Genomic DNA, 21,021 nt, shown 5'->3' on the forward strand with positions numbered 1-21,021 from the left:
TCCTCACACTTACAGACTCAGAACAAACTTTGGGAGTCCTGACTTAATAAGAACCAGTGATGGGAAACAGGCTGGATTGTGTGGTCAGGGAGGAGGGCTCTCAAAGTGGAAGGATGCACATTGAGAACGATACATACTGTTCTGGACTGAAAAACACACCAGTAAGAGAAACACACATCCAGCTTTCCAGGGCACTGACTCTGAGGGGGTAACTCTCTCAGATTAGGGCTAAGCCAGAAAATAGAGAGCTAAAACAGCCCTTCAAAATACGGGTGGGTGCTTAAATTACTAAACACGTGAACATGAGGGTCTTTCTAGGGGTGTTTGAATGTTACCCATATGACAGATAACAAGGTGGCAGAATAATGACTGGGGACCATCACACAGCCAAGTGTAAGAAGCGATGCAGGGGGCACTGTGTTGTGTGGTGTTCTCATTTGTGGTATGAATTCTCTGTGGTTCACCCAGGACATGTGGAGAAATTTGAGGATTTGGTACAAGTTCACAAAATCAGAGTTCCATCCTTTATCAATCCACTCATGCATACGTGAATATGTGTAGTAAGGGGGTGTATGTGAATACAGACACAAACCTGAGGTTTATCTGTAATAAAAAAAAGGGAAGTAGCATGACACTGCATTTTTAAACATAACTTGTCACAAGCAATAGTACCTATATTCAGTCATCCTGAGCTGCATTCTGGCCTCTAAAGTAAGATTACTCAATTCAAATTTTTATACCACACACAGCAAGATTTCATTGTAATGGTGAGCAGCAATTAGAGTACAAGGAATACAAAATTACCCATAGTCTGCTGGAGCCATGGGTGCCGAGGCTTGGGACCCCTCTGCAGCCTGCGGTGGGGGTGGCGGGGGCGGCTGCTGAGGTCTGTTCAGGGCCATGTGCCTCGCTGAGGCAGAGGGAGGTCGGTACTCATGCTCAGGGGCCTGACTAGCTGGCCCATGTGAGGGCGCGTCACCCGCTGTGTAGGAAGGGGTGACAGGCTGCGGGTGAAGAGAATGGTTGGGAGTGGCCGGATAAGAGTAATCTGTGACATCCGATGCATGAGACCTGATGTTCAAGAAAAGGGTGGGAGAAATTTAAGTTAAAAAAATTTTCCCTAACAGGCATAAGCATATATTTGAAAAATAACATTGTCAGTACATAGAAATCAGACATTTATTTCCTTTACTGTCAACTAGACCTAGCCCCACAGGAGCTTCCAAGCAACAATGTGATGACTACGTCGGCAGCAAGCTGAGTGTTAACATGGATTCAGATTCATAGCTTCAAAGTGAGTAAGTCAGACAGATCAGCAAGCAGGGAACAGCAGAGCCCCATTTCACAATACATCAGCATACCTTTTTGTAAGAGAGAAGGTTACAAGACAAGTTCCATTTAATTTAATTTAAAGGGAGCATGGAAGACAGAGGACTTCTGTGGCCATGAAACTGACAGCACCTCATTAGAAATTACAAGATGGCAGGTGAACTGGATAAATATTAACAGTAAGAAAAGAAAAGGAAATCAAGAATGCAGTACGATGAAATGTAGTTTTCTTAAACAAAAAGAAATGTATTTAGCCAATAAAGAAAGAACACAGTGGAGTATGGAAGGACCTTCCTGTTTTCTCTGAATGCACAGTTGCAGGTGAAACTCTGAAAGAAACAGACCATGTGTTAGTTAACAGAGCTCAGACAGACGCCAGTCAGGCCCTTATGAGGAGCACAGGGACTCATACGTCGCAGCTGCACAGTGCCATGGCGTTAGTAATGGACATTTGCACTCCTGGCCTGGTTACAGGACACATGGTCAGTATAGGGGCTGCACATCCTCTCACGACGGCCAAAGCGGGGTGGGCAGCCTGAGGCTGGCAATCCAAAAAGCAAAATGACAAACCCTCTGGGTGTTCTGTCCACTTTTGTGCTCCCTGCCTGTTCCAGTGTCCTTGCGTCACTCATAAACTCAATGCCCATTTTCCTCCTCTCCCACTCTTCTTTTCTTGTTCTGACTTTTCTCACATTTATGTGCTGGCTTCGGGTAGGATTCAGCTTGTGTTTCTCTCTCTGAAGGAAACAGGCAGACACACATGGGGATGTGGAGGAGCAGGGGAGACACCAACTGAACTTGGATCTTAGAATTCAGGCAGTAGCCTTCCTTAACTGGAGCATCGTAGGGCATAGAAAAGCTCTCTGCATGACAAAAGACTGCTTCTTTTTTTCTTTTTTCTTCCCTAATTATAATATAATAATAACTAATAGCTCACATTTTTTCTTCCCTAATTGCAGTATAAATTCTGTATTATGGTGTGCTTATGATTGTATCTTTTGAACTATGCAAACTGCTGGCAAATAAGTTAAAAATATTTTTAATGGGGGAAGAACCTGACCTGTATTGAGGTTTAACATATTGTTATAATGTAAATAAATACCTAAAACTCTGGAGGCAGAGGGTATGTGTGCTTGACTGCGTGTGTGTGACTATGCCACAGGCTGTGTACAACTTTTTAAAGAAAACAAAGTTATCTAGAAAAATACAGAGTTCTTCTCATGAGATGAGGAGACAAATATTGTAACTATTCTGGAATAATTTAGTGTTACCCTTATAAAGTAGCCTTGTGACTTGAGTCAAAGGGAGCCAATAAAAAGGGGGATAACCAGAAGGATGAGTGAACAAAGGAAAAGGCAGCGAATGTCTGCATTTGAGAATTACAGCAGGAGAGTTCTGGAAGGCAGGACTTGGAGGGCAGGCAGGAGAGAGAACTGACCAGCTGAAGTGAAGGCTCACCTAAAGGGGGACCCCGGCAGGCTGGAGGAGAGGTGAGGTGTGGGGCGGCTGCTAGGAGACTCTTAAAGACGCCATGTAGGAAGGTAAAAGTGAGCCACAGTGACATTACACCGATGTGAACGTGAGTGGGGTGGTCCTGTAACTATCTGTTATAGGGAAGAGAACTGGTAAGAATGGTATGATATGGAAACAGGAAGAATATAAGGAGTGGGGATTCAGTGGGAGAATCCAGTGACTCCCCCAGGGTTTTGTGGATAGTCAGGTGGGCAGAGTCAGAGTTGTAACACAGGGCCCTGAACAGGATGAGAAACAGCACAAGGAGGGCTGGGTATGGAGGTCTCACACCTCCCAAATAATGGTGAAAGAACGCAGTGGGCAAGCACTTAATCAATTCTTACCCTAAATTTACACTTAGAATCACACCATTCCTGATGAGCAAAAATGCAAAAATTTATCATTAGTTTATGTGAACTGGGTTAAAATATATGACTTACATGAACAGCTTTTTTATATATAAGCCATGAAACTTAATACTCAAATTTCCCTCAGTCATCCTGAATAAATCCATTAAAAACCATGGTTTTAAATAACACTCAAAATATAAATATAAAAAATAAAAAAGGCAAAAGATAAAAAATACAGGGCATTATTTAAATTTTGTAAAGGAAAAACATACACCTATATGGAAAAAAGACCAAAGAAAATAAATACACTAAAATGCAAACAGTGGTTTAGCTGATAATAGAATTTTGGATAATATTTTGTTTTCTGTAATTTCCAAATATAAAAAATTGATTTTATTTTATAATAAGAAAAAGTGATAATACTTTAGTAAAATAAAAAATTTCTGAATTAATTTAAGGGATGTAATTCAAGTACAATGAATAATTATAATCTATTTATTTGGTGGAAGCATATTGTGAGAGCTCATGAAAAACAATATGAGAGAAAAGGAAATTATAAAGAAACAAAGCTGATAATTCCATCTGATTTTTGGAAAAATAAAGAAGTGAAGATATATCTAAAAAAAACAGATACAAAGGCAGAATACTAAATCATCTAAGTGACCACCAATTTTTATACCCAGTCTGGAGCAATGTTCTATCAGATGTTAGAATATATACCAACCATTCAACTGAGGGATTAAAGTCATTTTCCCATCTGTATGTATTGAAATAAAAGAGTACATATGGAGTATTAAAAAGTATATGTTTTACATGAGTAAACCATGCAACTATATTAGCTCAAAATCAAAACAAAACAACACAAAAAAGCAAACTGACATCCTGGGAGCTATCAAGTTGAAGTGCTCTTCCCCACCCAAAGAACTATGAACAAAACTGTATCATCATTCTTATTGTCAACAGAAATAAACTGACTTAAAGATTCAAACTTGAGACTAGGGCTCAATTAAATCTCCAATAATTCTGTAATATTTAGCTGATAACAACACATACAGAAAAATTACCTAGAACTTGCTTCATAACTTACAGCCCTTCTGGGGCAGTAATGTTTACAGGTTCTGAAACTACCAAATATTAAGCAGCTTCTGTATGCAGAGTCTGGGCTAAGCAATGAGGTTATAAAAATAAAACTGATTTAAAAAGGACACAAATCTAAGGCCAGGTCCAGGTTGGTGCTGTTTTTGAAACATCCTTCAGTCACATTAGGATTCTCTGTTCAAATTTTTAAATGCTGATGGAAGACCTGGAGAGATGATGCAAATTACAAGACAGCTTTACAAAAGCAGAAACAGAAAATTAAACCGTAAGTTAAAATTGGCCTGTTAGTTCCTGTTGTCGAATGAATTCCTTCTGTGACAAATGTGACTTACTGACCACATCATTCATACCTGTAAGAAATGTTTACTTAATTGCTAACATATTGTAAAGTAAACACCAACAGAATTCTTCTCCTGAAATCTGAGCACGCAAGATTAGTGAACTAAAGAAATAAATATCTCTTTTGTTCATCACTTTTTAAAAGGTTATGAAAAAGAACAATGAAGTTATTCCTTAATCACATCAATTACTACCTACTAATCATTTTTTGATACCAAGTAACAAAGAAAAAATCAATATTCTAAGCTGAAGAGTAAGACAAAGAATTAAATGATTTAAAGTAAAAATGTAACTCACTGGAAGTCATTAAGCCCAAATTCAGAATCCATGTTAAAGTACTGCATAGCTAGATTAACTGAATAGTAAGTCAGAGATATGAAAAATCATACAACATAACCCAACGTAAAGTAAAACTGCTTTAAAGTATTTCAAAATTCAAATATACACACACACACAATTTTTAAGGAAAGATTTGAAACATACTGTGGCCATATAAACACCAAAGCTACTGGTAATTTTCAGGGACTAATAAAACCAAGCGCTGCTCAGAGGCATTACTACACACACACACACGCACACACCTAGTATCTGGGGACAGGGATCCCTCGGAAGATGCTCCATGGTACACACTCTGAGACAACCTGTTGTCGGGTCTGAGCTCTTTGTCATACGCCATCATATTCCACTCCTGGCGCCTGTTTCTGGCTTTTCTAACCTTTTTCACCTCACGGGTTGTGCCATCTATACGCTTTTGCTCCTGAGGTCCAGGAAAAGAAAGCAAGCATGCCGAGACAGAAGGGAAAGGAAAACAGGTTAAATACAGTTATAATGCTCAGGGAACTAGCCTGATGTGCAGACCAGAGACAGTCCCCTTCCCATTACTCTAATGTTAGAAACTTCTAACACAGCCATACTCTTACCCAACATACTCTTACCCAACACAGACCCAACACAAAGTAACCAATACTGACTATTTAAACCAAATAAATAAAAATTACTTTGTTGCAACTACCAGAATTTCTTACCATCAGTTTTGGTAAAGAATTCTTGCCTTTCTAGGCTTTTAGCTTGTTTTAAATATACCTTATCTTTTAGATTGATACTATACAGATGAAATGTCTTAGGGTGACACCCTAGGAGAAATCACTTCCCACCCCACATAATTCTGACTGGCTTGTTAACAAGCAATCATCTTTCAAAAGTAATTCAAAACGTTCTATTCCCAACTTCTAAAAGCAGTATTCAAGCTAACTGTGCAACGAGCCGAACCCAAAACAAAAACAAGGTAAGAACTTACCTTCCCATACAAAGACTCATTCTTACTCCAGCCCTACTTTGCCACCAAAAATGTATCCAATAAATACTTGGGTCCCATATACAGGTGCTTCTTTGAAGATGAGAACAATTATTTCTTTGTGTGTTTATATGTTTTTCCTGCTTCCCTTAAAATATTTTGTGATCTTTAAGGACAAGAACTATGTGCCTTTAAATCCTACACTCTTACAGTCCCCCCACACACGGTTTTACCTAGAGTGCACACTCAATCATCAAATCCAGGTGAGCTTATGGGGCTATGTCCCAGCTCATGCCAGGCAGTAATGATAAAAAGGACAAATAATAACAACAAAAAGACAAATGTCTGTCCTCATGGAGCTTGCAGTCCAGTGGGGGAGACTACATAATCTAAGAAATACATGTGCAATTATAAAATGTGGTAAAACTACCCTAGTCATGGGGCTCAGTGGATTGAGTGCCGGCCTGTGAAATGAACAGTCGCAGTTCAATTCCCAGTCAGGACACATGCCTGGCTGCAGGCCAGGTCCCCAGTTGGGGGCATGCGAGAGGCAACAGATGGATGTCTCTCTCCCTCTCTTTCTCCCTCGCTTCCGCTCTCTCTAAAAAATAAATAAAAATTTTAAAAATGTGTTAAAACACAAATGTATCATGTTTAGAATGCCATCTACTCTGGAAGTCAGAGTATCCAGGAGTGAGTGTAAGGCAAGATCTCTATAGAGTGGGCATTAATTCTGCAAAAGAGCCCAAGTCAGATGCACGCCAAAAGGGGACAGAGTGTGCAAAGGCTCTGAGGAGTAGGGAGAGCATCACATTAGGAGAAATGAAAGGTGAGTGGTGAATGAGGGTGAATGGCCCCCAAGATCAGAAAAATAGGCAAGACCTTAAAGGCTATGTTTAAAATGTTCTTCTAGTCCTGTCCAGGTAGTTCAGTTGATTAGTGCTTCATCCTGATACACCAAGGTTGCAGGTTCAATCCCCAGTCAGGGCACATACAAGAATAAATCAATGAATGCATAAATAAATGGAACAACAAATTGATGTTTCTCTTTCTCTCTCTCTAAAATCAAGAAATAAAAATATTTTTTTAATGTTGTTCTTTATCCCAAGAGCAATGGGAAACCCTGAAGAGTAAGATGGGAAGGGCTGACATACTGAAGAGGAAGAGGCATTTGAAAAGCTTCCTCTATGTTGTGGAGAACAGAATGAGGGGAAAGGTAAAAACACCCAGAAGAAAGCCACTCAGGTGGTCTAGTTGAGAGGATGATAGGCGGCTTATGGGCGACAGTGAAGACAGACAATGACTAGATTGTTTTCAGAAGTATTAAGGAGGCGCAATGTATTGGCATAAACATGAAGTTCACAGAAAATACATAAAGAGTTGATAAAGATGAAAAGTTATATAACACATATTAGATTTTTGTGGGGTGGGAGGAGGGCTCATCAAAAAATAATGATAATATCCAGGACAGGAGGAAGCCTGTTGAGAGTACAAACTGGTTTGGTCTTTTAAGGGTGGGGGGCAACATGATGGTATCTTTCAAAATTTAACACTCACATTTGACTTCTAGGAATTTATACTCCAAAGAAATACCTGCATGTGTGTACAGGGATACCTACTATAGTATTGTAACAGCAACAATTTAGAAACAATCTAAATATTCATTAATATAGTAATGAACAAACAGTTTACGACACATCCATACTTTGGAGTACCACACAACTATGAAAAAGAATGAAGTACCTCTTCAGTTATGTCAATATATGTGTATGGTTGCCTGTGTGTATGTATAAGTTTTACGTAGTACAATTCTATGTATATAAAAATACTTTGTGAAATGTATATGCATATATTTATGAATGCCTGAAAATAAAAAATCTAAATCTAAAAATATGCATGCCAAACTGCTAAATGTTAACGTAGTTAGTTATGCCCAGAGAAAGTAGACACATACCCCAACTTTTCTAAACTAATATATTTAATTTAGTATAACTTGAGCCTTTTACAATCAGTATGTATTGTTTGTATACTTTTAAAAACTAAAACAACAGGAACAATAACAACAAAAAGGAGGGAGATTTCAATGGATTCCAACATACACATTGATTAATTATATTTACCCTACTTATAAGAGATGTATGTTGACATATTTAGGGATTAAATGTTATAATAACTCTCTTTGTAATGGTTCAGCCTCCAAATTTACCCATCAACATGCACACACCTCACACACACATAAGGGAACCACTTACGACAAAAACATTAACAGTGATGCAACCATACTCCAACTACACTGACTGACATCCAAATCCCTAGAAGATGCCAAAACTGTTTCTTAGCCCAGAATCTTAGCTACTTCCACTTAGAAGGCTCCTCCGTTCTGAAACATCCCCACCTCCTCTGCCCTCAGCTCCTCTAGCATCTCTTTCACCTACACATGTGCGCACGTGCGCCCACAAACTGACTTAAGCTAACTTCTCTCCACCATCGGTCCCAGCGAACACCGCTCCTGACAGGCTGTCCTTGACACTCCGCTTCCTTTTTGCTCTCCTCCCCACACCCCATCATCTCAGCCCCCGCACACCATTTTCTTCAAAACACCAGCATTGTAACTGCATACTTAACAACTACGTATTTATTTGAGTAATTTTGAAAATGTTTTTAAATTACGAAACTAAGGAAACAAAGTTCAAAAACAATGGATTTCCGATACCCAAATTTTCTAAACTGATTTTTTCTTCAGATAGACTCGTCAGTTCCAAATTGAAAGTGACTTGCTTTTTGGAAACCTGAATTTCCAGAACAAAGGATATCTCGCTGCCTCATTTTCTGTTCCTACATAAAGCAGATCTTCATTATAATTTCTGAATTTCTTTCCCTCTTTATGAGTCCCAGGGCGCTGCATGATTATTTAATGTTTGCTTCCCCCACTCTACTGCAATCTCCATGAGGGTGATAATCCTATCATTTTCACCACTGTTTATCCAGCATTTAAAGGCATTTTTAAAGGAAGAATCATTATATAAATGAATGAATAAGAAATTCTTACCAGAATTTTGTGTGTTTGAAGAATGTGCAGAGCTGCCAAGGAAATGACAACTAAATGGGATGACACAATATCATATGTAGATAAGACTGTTTTTCCCTAAAGAACACTGGTGAAAAAAATATTTTTGCCAAAAGTATTACTGAGAAGGGAAACCTAAAAGATAGTTTGAAAGGACAGGCACATTTCAAAGGAAATCGCTCTTAAAAGCCCTGGCATTTTGCCCTGTTACTAACACGGGGTGTGGGGATCAAGACCAATATGGCTTTATTAAATATGTTTCTTTTCTGTTCCAGAGAATGGAATCTTCCTTTTCTTCACTTGAACACTTTGTAGCTTTTTAGGTTGAATACTCTTCCACTTGAATGAATACACAGTAACTCTTCCAAGATTTCACAGTTAATCTCTCCAACCCAGGAACAGAAAAGGAGAGGATAACTAACCAAGCCTTTGGAATTCTCTCCTAGAATTCAGTGGTAACATTTTACACTTATAGCCTGCAAATTATTTTGATGTGCCCTATCTTAAATCCTGTTTTCAAATTTCAAATTATCTTTCATCCCAAACTGTCGCCCCTACCAAGCTAATACATCTAAATGCCTCAAAACTTTAAGACTGAGAACCCACAAAAAGTAAGCAGTTCTCTTCACTAAAGCACTCTAATATTAGTTAAGCAAACCAGGTGGTCATTTTTAAAAAACATAGCTTATGTATAAAAAGTCTTAGCAAATATTAGCCTTTAGAGAATTAACTCTTCCCAGGGCTGAAATCTAACTGCTGGGCTCCAAAGGGACATCAAAATAGAAGGCCCGATAGCTGAGTAGAGTGGGCTTGTCTTTCCCAGAATGCTTACAATGCGGTGCTCCTAAAACTTCAGACTTGCAATGATCTTGCCTACCACTACCCACCAAAGGAATCTCATTTCTAGTAAATACCACCTGCTGCACTTGCAGACCACACACACTTTTCATCAGCAGCTCTTCAAAGCATTAATTACAGCTAGGTGACAACCCAACAATGAAGAAAGCTTTAACATAATGAAAGCAGATAATTATTTCTGATATGGAATGTTGACTGCTTTATGAAATCTGAAAGAGCAGGGGAAAAGTTCTAAAACATGGTTACAAACAAAACAAATTTTAGCCACTACTTTTGTGAAAGCAGAACAAACGGGAGAGAACAAATCAAGAGTATTTATTGAAATACAGTATTACTGTGTTAGACAAACCTGTTAGTATCTTCACGTAAAAAATACAATCTCTAAAAAACCTTCATCACTGAATGCAACAACTCACCCATTTGAGTGAAGAATTCACTGATTTCTTTCTAAACAAGAACCCATGTACACATTTATATGCATGTTTCCACTAATGGAATTATTTACCTTTTGTCGCCTTTTCTCTTTCCTTTTGTCTTCTGTGTCCTGTAGCATTTTTTCTTTCCAGAGGTCAAAGAAATAGGAAGGATCAGTATAGAACTTCAGCCCGTCCTTTTTATCATCTCTATAAATCAAGGTATTTTACAAGTCAGAAAAAAAAGCTGTTAGATATCTACATATGTGGTCAACATAATTCACTTTTGACTCATGACATTATAACATCTGCAAGGGGCATTTTAACTGCCCTACGCATTAAGTTTCTCAGATTTCCTTATTGAAACAAAGAACAGCAACTTTTTCCAGAATAATTAGGTAAAAAGTACTCTTCCAAATTTGCATTTATAGAAAAGCGCTCCTACAAATCGCAATATGGCTCATAAACAGTAATATTTAATCTCTCAATTATTTCAGGAAAAGTTCTGTTTATTCCCATGGGGGCTATACACCTAAACAGATGGATTCTTTACTCACATACATATTTACTTCCATTCTGAAGTGTCAATGTCATGAAGATAAAGATTAGTAACACTCTGTCCCTTTTTCTCAATCAGGTTTGCCCAATATCTAAAAATTCATTTAGAAAAAAAGCAAAAATACTGCGACTAACAAAACCAATGATAAAATATTTTTAAAATGGAAGTAACCCACAAAGAAAATTCACTTGCAGCCATTTCATTTCTAAGCACTGCTACAATTACCATGGTCTACTGAATATTTCAAGTCTTTATATAAGATATTCATTTATCATAAAACCAGTAATAATGCAGCCAACATGAATCCAAGGTTGTAATATAAATCAATAGCATTTCTCAAAATAATCATGATATGAAGTAAACACTTATTCTATTCATGCTTTAAAAAGTACCTGGCCTACAGATTTACCTTCAAGAGGAAGCAAAACACTTACATTTCAAATCAGTATTTCACTAAGTCATTTCAGGCACATAAAGGAAGCACAAATTAGTGAAAGAAGTTTAGGAAAGAGTTTATGTCCAAACAGTCCAAAAACAAAAAACAAAAAGCCAAGTAAATTATTCTAGGGGCAAAACCTCTCTGTCCTTGAAGCCCCTGCTATGCCATGTTCTGGTATGCTCCTCATCAAATAATTTAAAGGCCTAATTCCTATGAGGGTTATTCTGGTCACTCTCTCTTAAAATCACCAACAAACCAGTGCGTTTCATTCTACACTTAACCTCAGATTACTTAAAAATTCTGTCTTTCTTTTCCAAAATCCCTAATTGATAAACACCTGCATTATAGGTTTTATTGATAACATTACTATGAAAAGTGTAATTTGTTTCTCTAAATACTTCTCATATATTATTGTGTTGTGTTATACTCAAGCTCAAAGGCTAAAGTCGGTGCTTTATATACGCAAAATATTGCTGTATTAACAAAAAGTAGGTTTGAATGGGCACTGCTATTCTTAAACACACTATTAGAAAGTCAGACATTTTTATTTTCCATAAAACTCAATACACACTATATATATAAAAGTCAATTCTTTATGAAATGAAAAATTTTAAATCACCATAAATATTTCATCTTGATCTTGATTAGTCAAATATAAGTATTAGGTGAGTTGTATGGGTTTTTTTCCTTTAGAACAGAATATTTAGTTAAGTGTCTTAAGAAAATTTCAGTAAGCAAGCCCTCACGACTCCCAGTGCCTAAGAAACACTGAAACTGTTGACAAGCAAAACCGTAAGTTAAAACATCAGGCTTACGATAACACTATTTACATATAGAATCATTTTAAACAAATGTGCTAACACCTCCAGGAAAGTATATTTGTTCTTTAGAAAACTGTGGCACCTGGGCCCTCTCCCATCAGCGTCTCCATGGGCTCTCCCACATTTTTTGAGAGAACTTTTTCATCTGTGCTGAAAGGAAGGGTTGTAGACTGAACTGCTGCTTCACTAGCAGGGCAGCAGGTCCAGACATGAACTCTTGGACCATGATGAGGGACAGGAATTCAGACCAAGAAAAACTCTGGGCACCCCCAGAAAAAGGACAAAGGCCCATGAAAGCAATAATTCTGAAAGGCCTCAGCAGGAGTATCACCTGTAGGGCTAACACTGGGTGGCAATGAGGACCACTCCCCACCACAGCCTGGTCATCAGAGGCTGAAGGAATGCACTCCACAGGAAGAAAAAAGATGGGCGAGGGACTCGATGTGCAATGAGGGTAAAGAGATGGGTTAGGAACTCTATGTACAATGAGAAAGCACATGACAAAGGGAAACAGGAAAGAAAGTGATAGAGAATGTGGAAAGAAAGAACTGATGTGGTAGGAGGTCGCACAGGTACTGTAAAAAAGTATTTTTGGTTTCTTAATGTTACTTTTTTGCACTTATTTATCTTTCATTCCTTTTCTTGGAAGTCTGGCCCTACTGATGTGTCCTACCATTATACAATAACAGAAATTTAATTTGTTGACCATATTTCCACTCTTAAAAACCCATAATGCCACAGAATAATTTTTTTGAATTAAATAACAAATGTCTCTGCAGGGCTGAAATGCTGAGACAGTTCATTTGCTGAATTATAACTGAATTATGCAGTTCCTTTAAAATTGACTTTGAATATAAGGAACAACATACCCATACACAATACTGTTATGTAATGTGCTCACTTCTACTTAAGATGTCTATATTTAAAAGCTAAAGTTAGAACTCACACTTTTCTTGGTAAGTTTATCTATATTTTGAAATACTAAAACTTTAACAATTCTGCAAACAATGACTTATTTCTTTGTCTATAATACTGCAATTATTTTCAAAGTTTGAAAGATACTTTCACAGCACTGTTACCCTCTTTCAACTTATCTGTACTGAAAAGGCCCTGAGAACACATGAAGCCTTACCTGTAGGGTGTGAGAATATTCAGAGGAGGTGGTTTATCACTCTGGTTGTAGATGTCAGCAACAGGGTTAGGAATGCTGTTCTTCGAAACCACTTGCTGGTCTTGGACTGTGGAACTTTTGAAAGCTTTTTTCATGTTGATATCCTGTAGTGACACTATTTAGAGAAAAGTCCCCCAAGCTGAGTAATATGAAAATATTTTAACTGTTTAGAAGTATAAGTTACAATCATAAACATCCTAGAATAACTAATATTCATTTTTTATTTAAAAACATGCTGACATAGACTGTGCATTCATTCCTTCCTCTTATAAATCAGTTATCTCTATGAAGTCAAGTCATGTCTTCTTTTGCAGCAATCTAATTATTTCACTGAACCTAGTATTTAGAGCGTCATTATTTATTTAAATAGTATTTATTTTAAAACACACAGAAATATAGTTACAAGTATAACATCATGTATATACATAGATTTGGGCATCCTGGGGGTTGGGACAATTGACAGTATCAGTTTAATTATAATAAATGTAGGAAAAATTTCTGCAAAAAAAAAAAAGTGGTTAAAAAAGGCATTAAGTTTTTCTGATACTATCATTCAGGAGAGATGACAAAGCTTTTCAACATATGGTCCTAGAAATTAAGTAGCATGATATAAAATTATACTAAGGAGTGAGAAAATCATTGCTAATTACACTTATTTCTTGTGTTTGTACAAATGTTACATATCATGTATTAAGTCATTGACTTTGCCACAAACTTTTTGAGGTGAGCAAACTGGTCCATTAACCCACTTAACCAATGGAACTGAGACTAAGGAGATACCATAGAATCTCATGAAATTTAAACTACAGGTTAACCTTTTCAGTGTAAAATTTATCACAAACATTTCAGTTCCAAGGGGGGAAAACACTGAAGGAAGATAGATATTTAAGAAATCACTTTGATACCAATTTGAAAAGTGAATGATTTACTTGATGTTAAAAATTCCTTCTCTGAATGAGCCAAGTAGCTATTAACATTTTAGTTTTTAAAAAGAAGAAGATAAATTTTAAAAATCAGACAAAAAAAGAGCATGTCTTTAGCTCCTCCATTATTGTTGGAATAATCAGTAAGAATGTTTGTAATAGATATTAGACTTTCAATGTTCTTCATTTTTGTTCAATTTCTAATCATTAGTTTAATTCTGACCTTTGGAAAAAATGTTAAATAAGGGATGAAGTCCGTTAATAACCACATTAAAAAAAATAAAATCTTCACCTTTTACTAATACAACTATTATAGGTCTAGTAGAAAAAAATCAGATGCTAGGATCATTTTAATGCAATAAAAGAAATTGTAACTACCACTATATATAATTTTTAATCTGAACATTTTTCTCAAAGTCAACATGAAATGGCATTTCTTATACTTTTACAGATATATTTTCCAGTCTAATCTCAATCCTTCATTCAAAAGATATGGAAAGTAAAATTTTAAAAAAGGAACTGAGTTTTAATTTTGTTGAAACTGCCACCATTTCAGGGTGTATCATCAACATGATTACAATAACCTATACAGAGTTTGCCAATATTAACATTATTTTAAGACTCCGAAGCCTAAAGGGTTTCAGTAAATGCTATTTCTGAGACGTTAAATCACCAAAGTTATTTACAGGCATCGACCCTAACAAGAATATGGGGGGTAGGCCTTCCCTCTGTTACACTCGGTATGTATAACCCTCCATCTTAGTTGGACCATATCCTTGGATTGATTCTGTAATTTTTAGGTAAGAAATATCTTTAAAATAACCATCAATAACCTAAAGTAGGACTTCTAATACTGACTGCATTCACAGACTCCTTGAAAACAAATGCTACATATGTAACTTTTTTAAAGAGAGTTTAACATATGTTAAGACAGACAAGATATGAATCTTTTAATTACTAATTAACCCAAAGTTGTGGGCTGTTGTCCCTCACTGTTGTTCTAGCAACAGACAAGATGAAAAATCAGCATACTACCCCAAGGAAAAAGCTGTAATTGCTCTGCAATCATTTACTACCATCTAGTCAAGATCAGTTCCAGCTCATACACTCATGCAATTACCTACCCTCTTCCACTGTTGAATCCAGTTGGGTAACTTTGACAGCAAGGCGATCAATTCTGTCTTGAAGAGAATTTGCTCTGATGTAAAAGTTGTTCGCCTCATTAAACAACTCACCAAATATGTCTTCAGCATGTTTGCCTATAGGAGAAAATGAATGGAGGAAGCCATCTGTTGAGAACTGCTGAGGTGGCCTTCACACAGTCTCACCAATGCTGATTACTGCCAACACATGGGATTTTACGCAAATGATTATAAAAAGAGTATCACAGTCAAGGGCCTTTAGAAATTTTGAAAATTTATTAGAGTTGTTCAAGCTTATCTGAAATTTACCCAAAGATGTAGAATTTTAAAATACCCCAGAGAGTATAGAATTTTTATTTAATTGCTACATAAGCTATCATGCAAGTTGTTTCCCATTAAATTAAACTTCTTTGAAAAAAAATTACTCTCATTTTGCATGCTTTATGTATAAATAGAACCTTAGGACCTAAACTTTCCTTTTACTTCCAAGGATAATCCAATAAATCATGTTTGTTTCTAAATTTAGGATTTTATCTTATTCGGAGTTAAAAACATTAGATATCTTACCTCATGCCTAACACTTTCCAATGGCATTAAATTGTTTTAATTCATATTTTGAAATCCAGGTATACAGTACTGCCTCTGGAACTCTCTAAAAATCAGTGTTTTGAATTTTGAGTTAAATTTTTCTGTATGGATTACCTCTTTTCCTGTGAATGCTAGACACAACTATTTTTCTTAAAGTGTAATTAATACATTTCTGAAAATCTAACAAGCAAGACAGTAATCACATCTATGTTGAATCTCCAAATCCTAACACCATTCCTTTATTCATTCGACAATCACTTACTAACTGCCTACCCTGAATGTACCAAGCACATCTGCATCCTATCTCCTCTGAGAGGGATACCACTTTTTAAGATAAACTTTCTTTTTAAACACAGTTTGAGGTTCACAGCAAAAGTGAGCAAAAAGTAGAGAGTTCCTCTATACCCCTGCTCCCACACATGCACAGCCTCCCCCACTATCAACATCCAGCACGAGTGGTACATTTGTTATGACTGATGAACCAACAATGACAAATCATCACCACACAAAGTCCAGTTTACATTAGGGTTCACTCTTGGAGTCACACATTCTACAGATTTTGACATATATATAATTGTATGTACCTACATTTATAGTATCATACAGAATAGTTTTACTGTCCTAAAAATCCTCTGTGCTCCACCTATCCATCCTCCATTCAACCTCTGGCAATCACTGATCTTTTTATTGTCTCCATAGCTTTCCCTTTATTCAAATGTCATATAGTTGGAATCATACGATATAGCCTTTTATGGTTAGCTTATTTCACTTAACATTATGCATTTAAGGTTCTTCCATGTTTTTTTCATGGCTTAAGTTATTTTATCCCTGAATAACATCTCACTGTCTAAATGTATCACAGGTCATTTATCCATTTAGCTACTGATGGACATCTTGGTTAGTTCCGGTGTTTAGTAATTATGAATAAACATTTGGGGGCATATTTTTGTGCACATAAATTTTCAACTAATTTGGGTAAATAACAAGTAGCACAACTGCTGGACTGTATGGTAAGAGTATGTTTCATTTTTTAAGAGGCCAAACTGTCTTCCAAAGTGGTTGTACTATTTTGTACCAGCAATGAGTGAGAGTTCCTGTTGCTCCACATCCTCACCAACATTTGGTGGTGTTAGTGTTCTGAATTTTAGCAACTCTAATAGATGTGAAGTGGTATCTCTCTTTAAGTTGCATTTCCCTCATGACATATAATGTGGACCATCTTTTCATATGCTTAGTTGCCACCAGTGTATCTTCTGTTGTGGGTGTCGGTTTAGGTCGTTTCCCTGTTTTTTTATTCAGGCTGTTAGTTTTCTTATTAACTTTTAAGAGTTCCTTGTATAATTAGATTACCAGTCCTTCATCATATTATCTTCTGAGAATATTTTCTCCCAGTCTGTAGACTGTCTTCTTATTCTCTTTGACAGTATCTTTTGCAGAGCAGAAGTTTTTAGTTTTAATGAAATCCAGCTTATCAATTATTTATTTCATTTGTCAGGCCTTTGGTTTTATATTTAAAAATCGTAATCATAGGTCATCTAGACTTTCTCCTATGTTCTTGTCTAATTCTGGAGTTTTATATCTAAGTCTGTGATCCATTTTGAGTTAATTCTTGTGAAAGGTATAAGATCTTTGTTAAGAACTATCATATCTTTTTATTTGCATACTCTATCAGTTTATCACTCAATGAGAAGAGAAGCTGAACCTTCCAGTAAGTAAACTTACTTGGAACAAGGATAACCATTATGTTTTCATAGTGCTTTATGGTGCTCTTATATCCACTTTCTGGACTTTCTGCTGTGATCCACAAGACTGAAAACTCAATGAGAGTGAGAACCATGTATGTCAGGTCAGTGTTGTAGCACAGCCCTAGAACAATGCCTCCTGGCATACGCCTCCTGGCATACGTTCAGTGAACGAGTGAGCCCAGAGGTAAATGCGGAGTTACTTTCATTTCCCAGATGACTCAACTGAGCATCAGAAACATGGTCTGTTCAAATTTCATGACTAGTTAAGTGGGAGAAATAGATGAAACAAAAACTTGATCTTCAAACTTCTAATTCCCTCCTCCTATCATGTATTTTCCTGAACTTCCTTGACTAGAAATTAGCAACTTCAATGAGTTATTTCAGGCCATGAGACACTCGGTAATTTCCTATTTACTTAATAAAATGGATGCAAATATTTTTCTGCTTACATGGTTACTTACAGACACCAGATAAATATTTCTTTTGAATTTAAACTAGTACAATTTTGTAAATTCTAATGCTGTAACTGCCTTAACAAGAGGAACTTTCTGTTAAAATATGAGAGCAATAAAGAAATCAATAAAAACATCAGCCCACCCCAGTTGAGTAGTAAGCTGTTTCTCCTAAATTCATGTATGTACAGTATGTTCCTCTGGAGTCACGTTAAATTCTGCTGACACTTCCCACTCCCACAATATACAAAATGGTTCCAAAAAGGCAAAGAAATAAAAGTCTTCATGCAAATTATGTTTCTTTTTAAAGATTTTATTTATCTATTTTTAGAGAGGAGAAAGGGAGGGAGAGAGGGAGAGAAACATCAATGTGTGGTTGCCTCTCACATGCCCTCAATGGGAGACCTGGCCTGCAACCCAGGTGTGTGCCCTGACTGGGAATCAACTGGCAACCCTTTGGTTCTCAGGCTGGGACACAATCCACTGACCCACACCAGCCAGGGCACAAATTGTGTTTTTAAACACTATAGTTAGATGTGCTAACCAGAATTAATGTTTGTTTGCTGTTCTATAAACTCTTTCCCGAGCACTGGACCTGTGTATTTAACCTCCTGTGTTAAATTCTAATACTGTGTACAAGTTCTAATACAAATTAATCTTCACATTAACTCAAACCTACATTCCCATGTTGAAAGGCAACAACCATCCAAAATGAAGCCTAAAGAAGAAATGGAGTCACCCGTAACTACTCCCTCTCTCTACAGCTCATGTGTATTAGGAAACTGCAAAATAAGCTGTTAGCATACCATGTTTTCAAACTGACTGGACCTGGAAACATACAGTAACATATTTCAGAACTATCTTATGAAGCCCATTAGGGAAATGCCCACTCATCAACTGGATAATGTAGAAACAAACACCAAGTTCCAAATCCTTTACATCCAAATTTATCAGTAGTTTATTTTGAATGTTAGACCTAGTCAAAATGTAACCAACTAATTTGTTTTTCTAGTTGACTATTCATGGTTTTAAAAAAATTATTTCAGTACAACTCCAAAAAATCCTATTCCTTTCCTTTCAGTTATGCAGAAATCTAATTAATAGGGACAGCATATGTCACCAAGAATGTGGGAGTCTACAATAGTCTCTTGCAGAAGTTACACCAGCATTCTCAAAGCATGGAAATTATGGTTAAGAACCATACTCTGTGAGACACTATATACACATAAGTTGGAAAGGATTCATAACAAGTGCTCTTTACCTTCAGTGTTCAACCCTGTTTGAAAAAATATATATTTGTAATTGATACTATACTCCCATTGGAAGTTCTGGATTTACTGAAAAAACAGAAATTAAAGACTTCCATATTTAATCTTTTTGCAAGCTGCTGAAAGCTGGCAAATCACTAAAGAAGAGAATACTGAAGGAACTATATTTACTGATGAACAAGAATAAAGTGTTGCAATAACAGTATTCAGTTTTGCAAACAGCAACTTATTTGAACAGCTTGATTTTAATCACTCTTTCAGCAGCACATCCATTAATAGCTAAACTAAAATAATTCTGAATTGAATTGAAGGCCACATTGAGGTAAGTGCAATTCATTCATTCCTTATTGACAAAGAATCCTTATGGATTTTTCAGATGCATTATGAACTTGTATACAAGTATATCAGGTTGAGAAGTATGCCTCCACACTACCGAAGTATAAAAATTATGAATGGAATTTCAATTGTAATTTAAAGCAAAGATTCAATAGAAACCAGTATGTCTATCATGAGTCCTTTTTATGGAACAGGAAATCATTCACAACAGGTCCTCCAAAAATTTTAATGCACATATTTACACCTAGATATTGGTTTGTCAAGATTTTGTCTTTTCATTCTCCACTATAAAGAAGTAAGCTTCTTGGGAAAACAGCTGGTTTTAGGGCTAAGGGTGAAAAAGTATAAGATAAGATAATATCTTGCTGTGCTTTTCTAAAAAAAAAAAGTAAAGAAGCACTCAGAGAGCGGTGGAAGCATGTCAAAAGGACACAGGAGCCAGCCTGAAAGGACTCGGGCTCACCAAATCAGGGAAAATGTGAACAGTAAAATAAATAATAAAGATAATGGATTACAACCAGACAGTAAGAATCCATGAGTCCATACTGATATGAATAAATGAATGAATAATAGGGAAAGAAGCAAAAGCACTTACAATTAAATTATCCAATTAGTTGGATAATTTCTTCCAACTAATAAACATAGAAGAAATTATCGAATGACAAAAATCACCATTCTGTACTGTTACAATAAGTATTTTGGGTAAAAATCATCAATGGATGATCAGACTAATAGGGAGAAGTAGGATGGTGAGAGAAGATTACAATCTTAAATTATCTCCCTGTAAGATACTTACTAATTAGGTAGGGGCAGGAGGGACTTTACATTAGAAAATCCTATGCACAAACATTAACCATGGATCAGTTAACATGGGCACTTATGCGACAAGCAGATAATCTGTGCTCCCTGATAAAATGCACTGACAATGATGTGCCATCACTCTGTGACAGTCCTGCCAATAGCCTATATCTAATCGTGAGGAAACATCAAAAGATACAGACCAAGGGTCGCTCCACAAAATAAATGGCTATTTCTCTTTAAAAATGTCAAGCCACAAAAGTCAAAGAAAGACTGAGAGCTATTCCAGATTTAAAGAGATATACTTATTAACATATGTGTTATGTTATATATATAAACACACACACACACACTTATATTTGTGGCAACACGGAGGTCACTGCAACACTGACAAGAAGTTTCAAGAATGAATAGGACAAAACTTTAATGGGGACAAGAGACAATGAGGGAAGTAAGGGCAGTGGAGATGTGAATGAGGAGCAAGAAATGCGTCCATAGATAAAGGATGATCTCAGGTTT

The 21,021-nt window shown here is 36.5% G+C and overlaps 1 protein-coding gene across 4 annotated transcripts in view; it reads right to left on the reverse strand.

The window, feature by feature from the left end:
* Positions 1-21,021, reverse strand: part of WASF3 (WASP family member 3) — a 141,820-nt gene that overhangs the window by 6,160 nt on the left and 114,639 nt on the right. For 3 of the 4 annotated variants that reach the window (XM_054577144.1, XM_054577146.1, XM_054577145.1), the window contains 5 exons: positions 15,298-15,432; positions 13,212-13,365; positions 10,353-10,470; positions 5,210-5,385; positions 805-1,071 (listed from right to left, as the gene is read on the reverse strand). In XM_054577144.1, the coding sequence (XP_054433119.1) occupies positions 805-1,071; positions 5,210-5,385; positions 10,353-10,470; positions 13,212-13,365; positions 15,298-15,432 (850 nt within the window). Of the gene's footprint in view, positions 1-804; positions 1,072-1,899; positions 2,067-5,209; positions 5,386-10,352; positions 10,471-13,211; positions 13,366-15,297; positions 15,433-21,021 lie in introns of all 4 variants that reach the window. The other variant, XM_054577147.1, reaches the window with a different exon arrangement.

The sequence above is a fragment of the Pteronotus mesoamericanus genome, unplaced genomic scaffold, assembly GCF_021234165.1.
Source record: "Pteronotus mesoamericanus isolate MK-2021 breed Mesoamerican mustached bat unplaced genomic scaffold, CSHL_Meso_final contig_41, whole genome shotgun sequence".
NCBI lineage: Eukaryota > Metazoa > Chordata > Mammalia > Chiroptera > Mormoopidae > Pteronotus > Pteronotus mesoamericanus.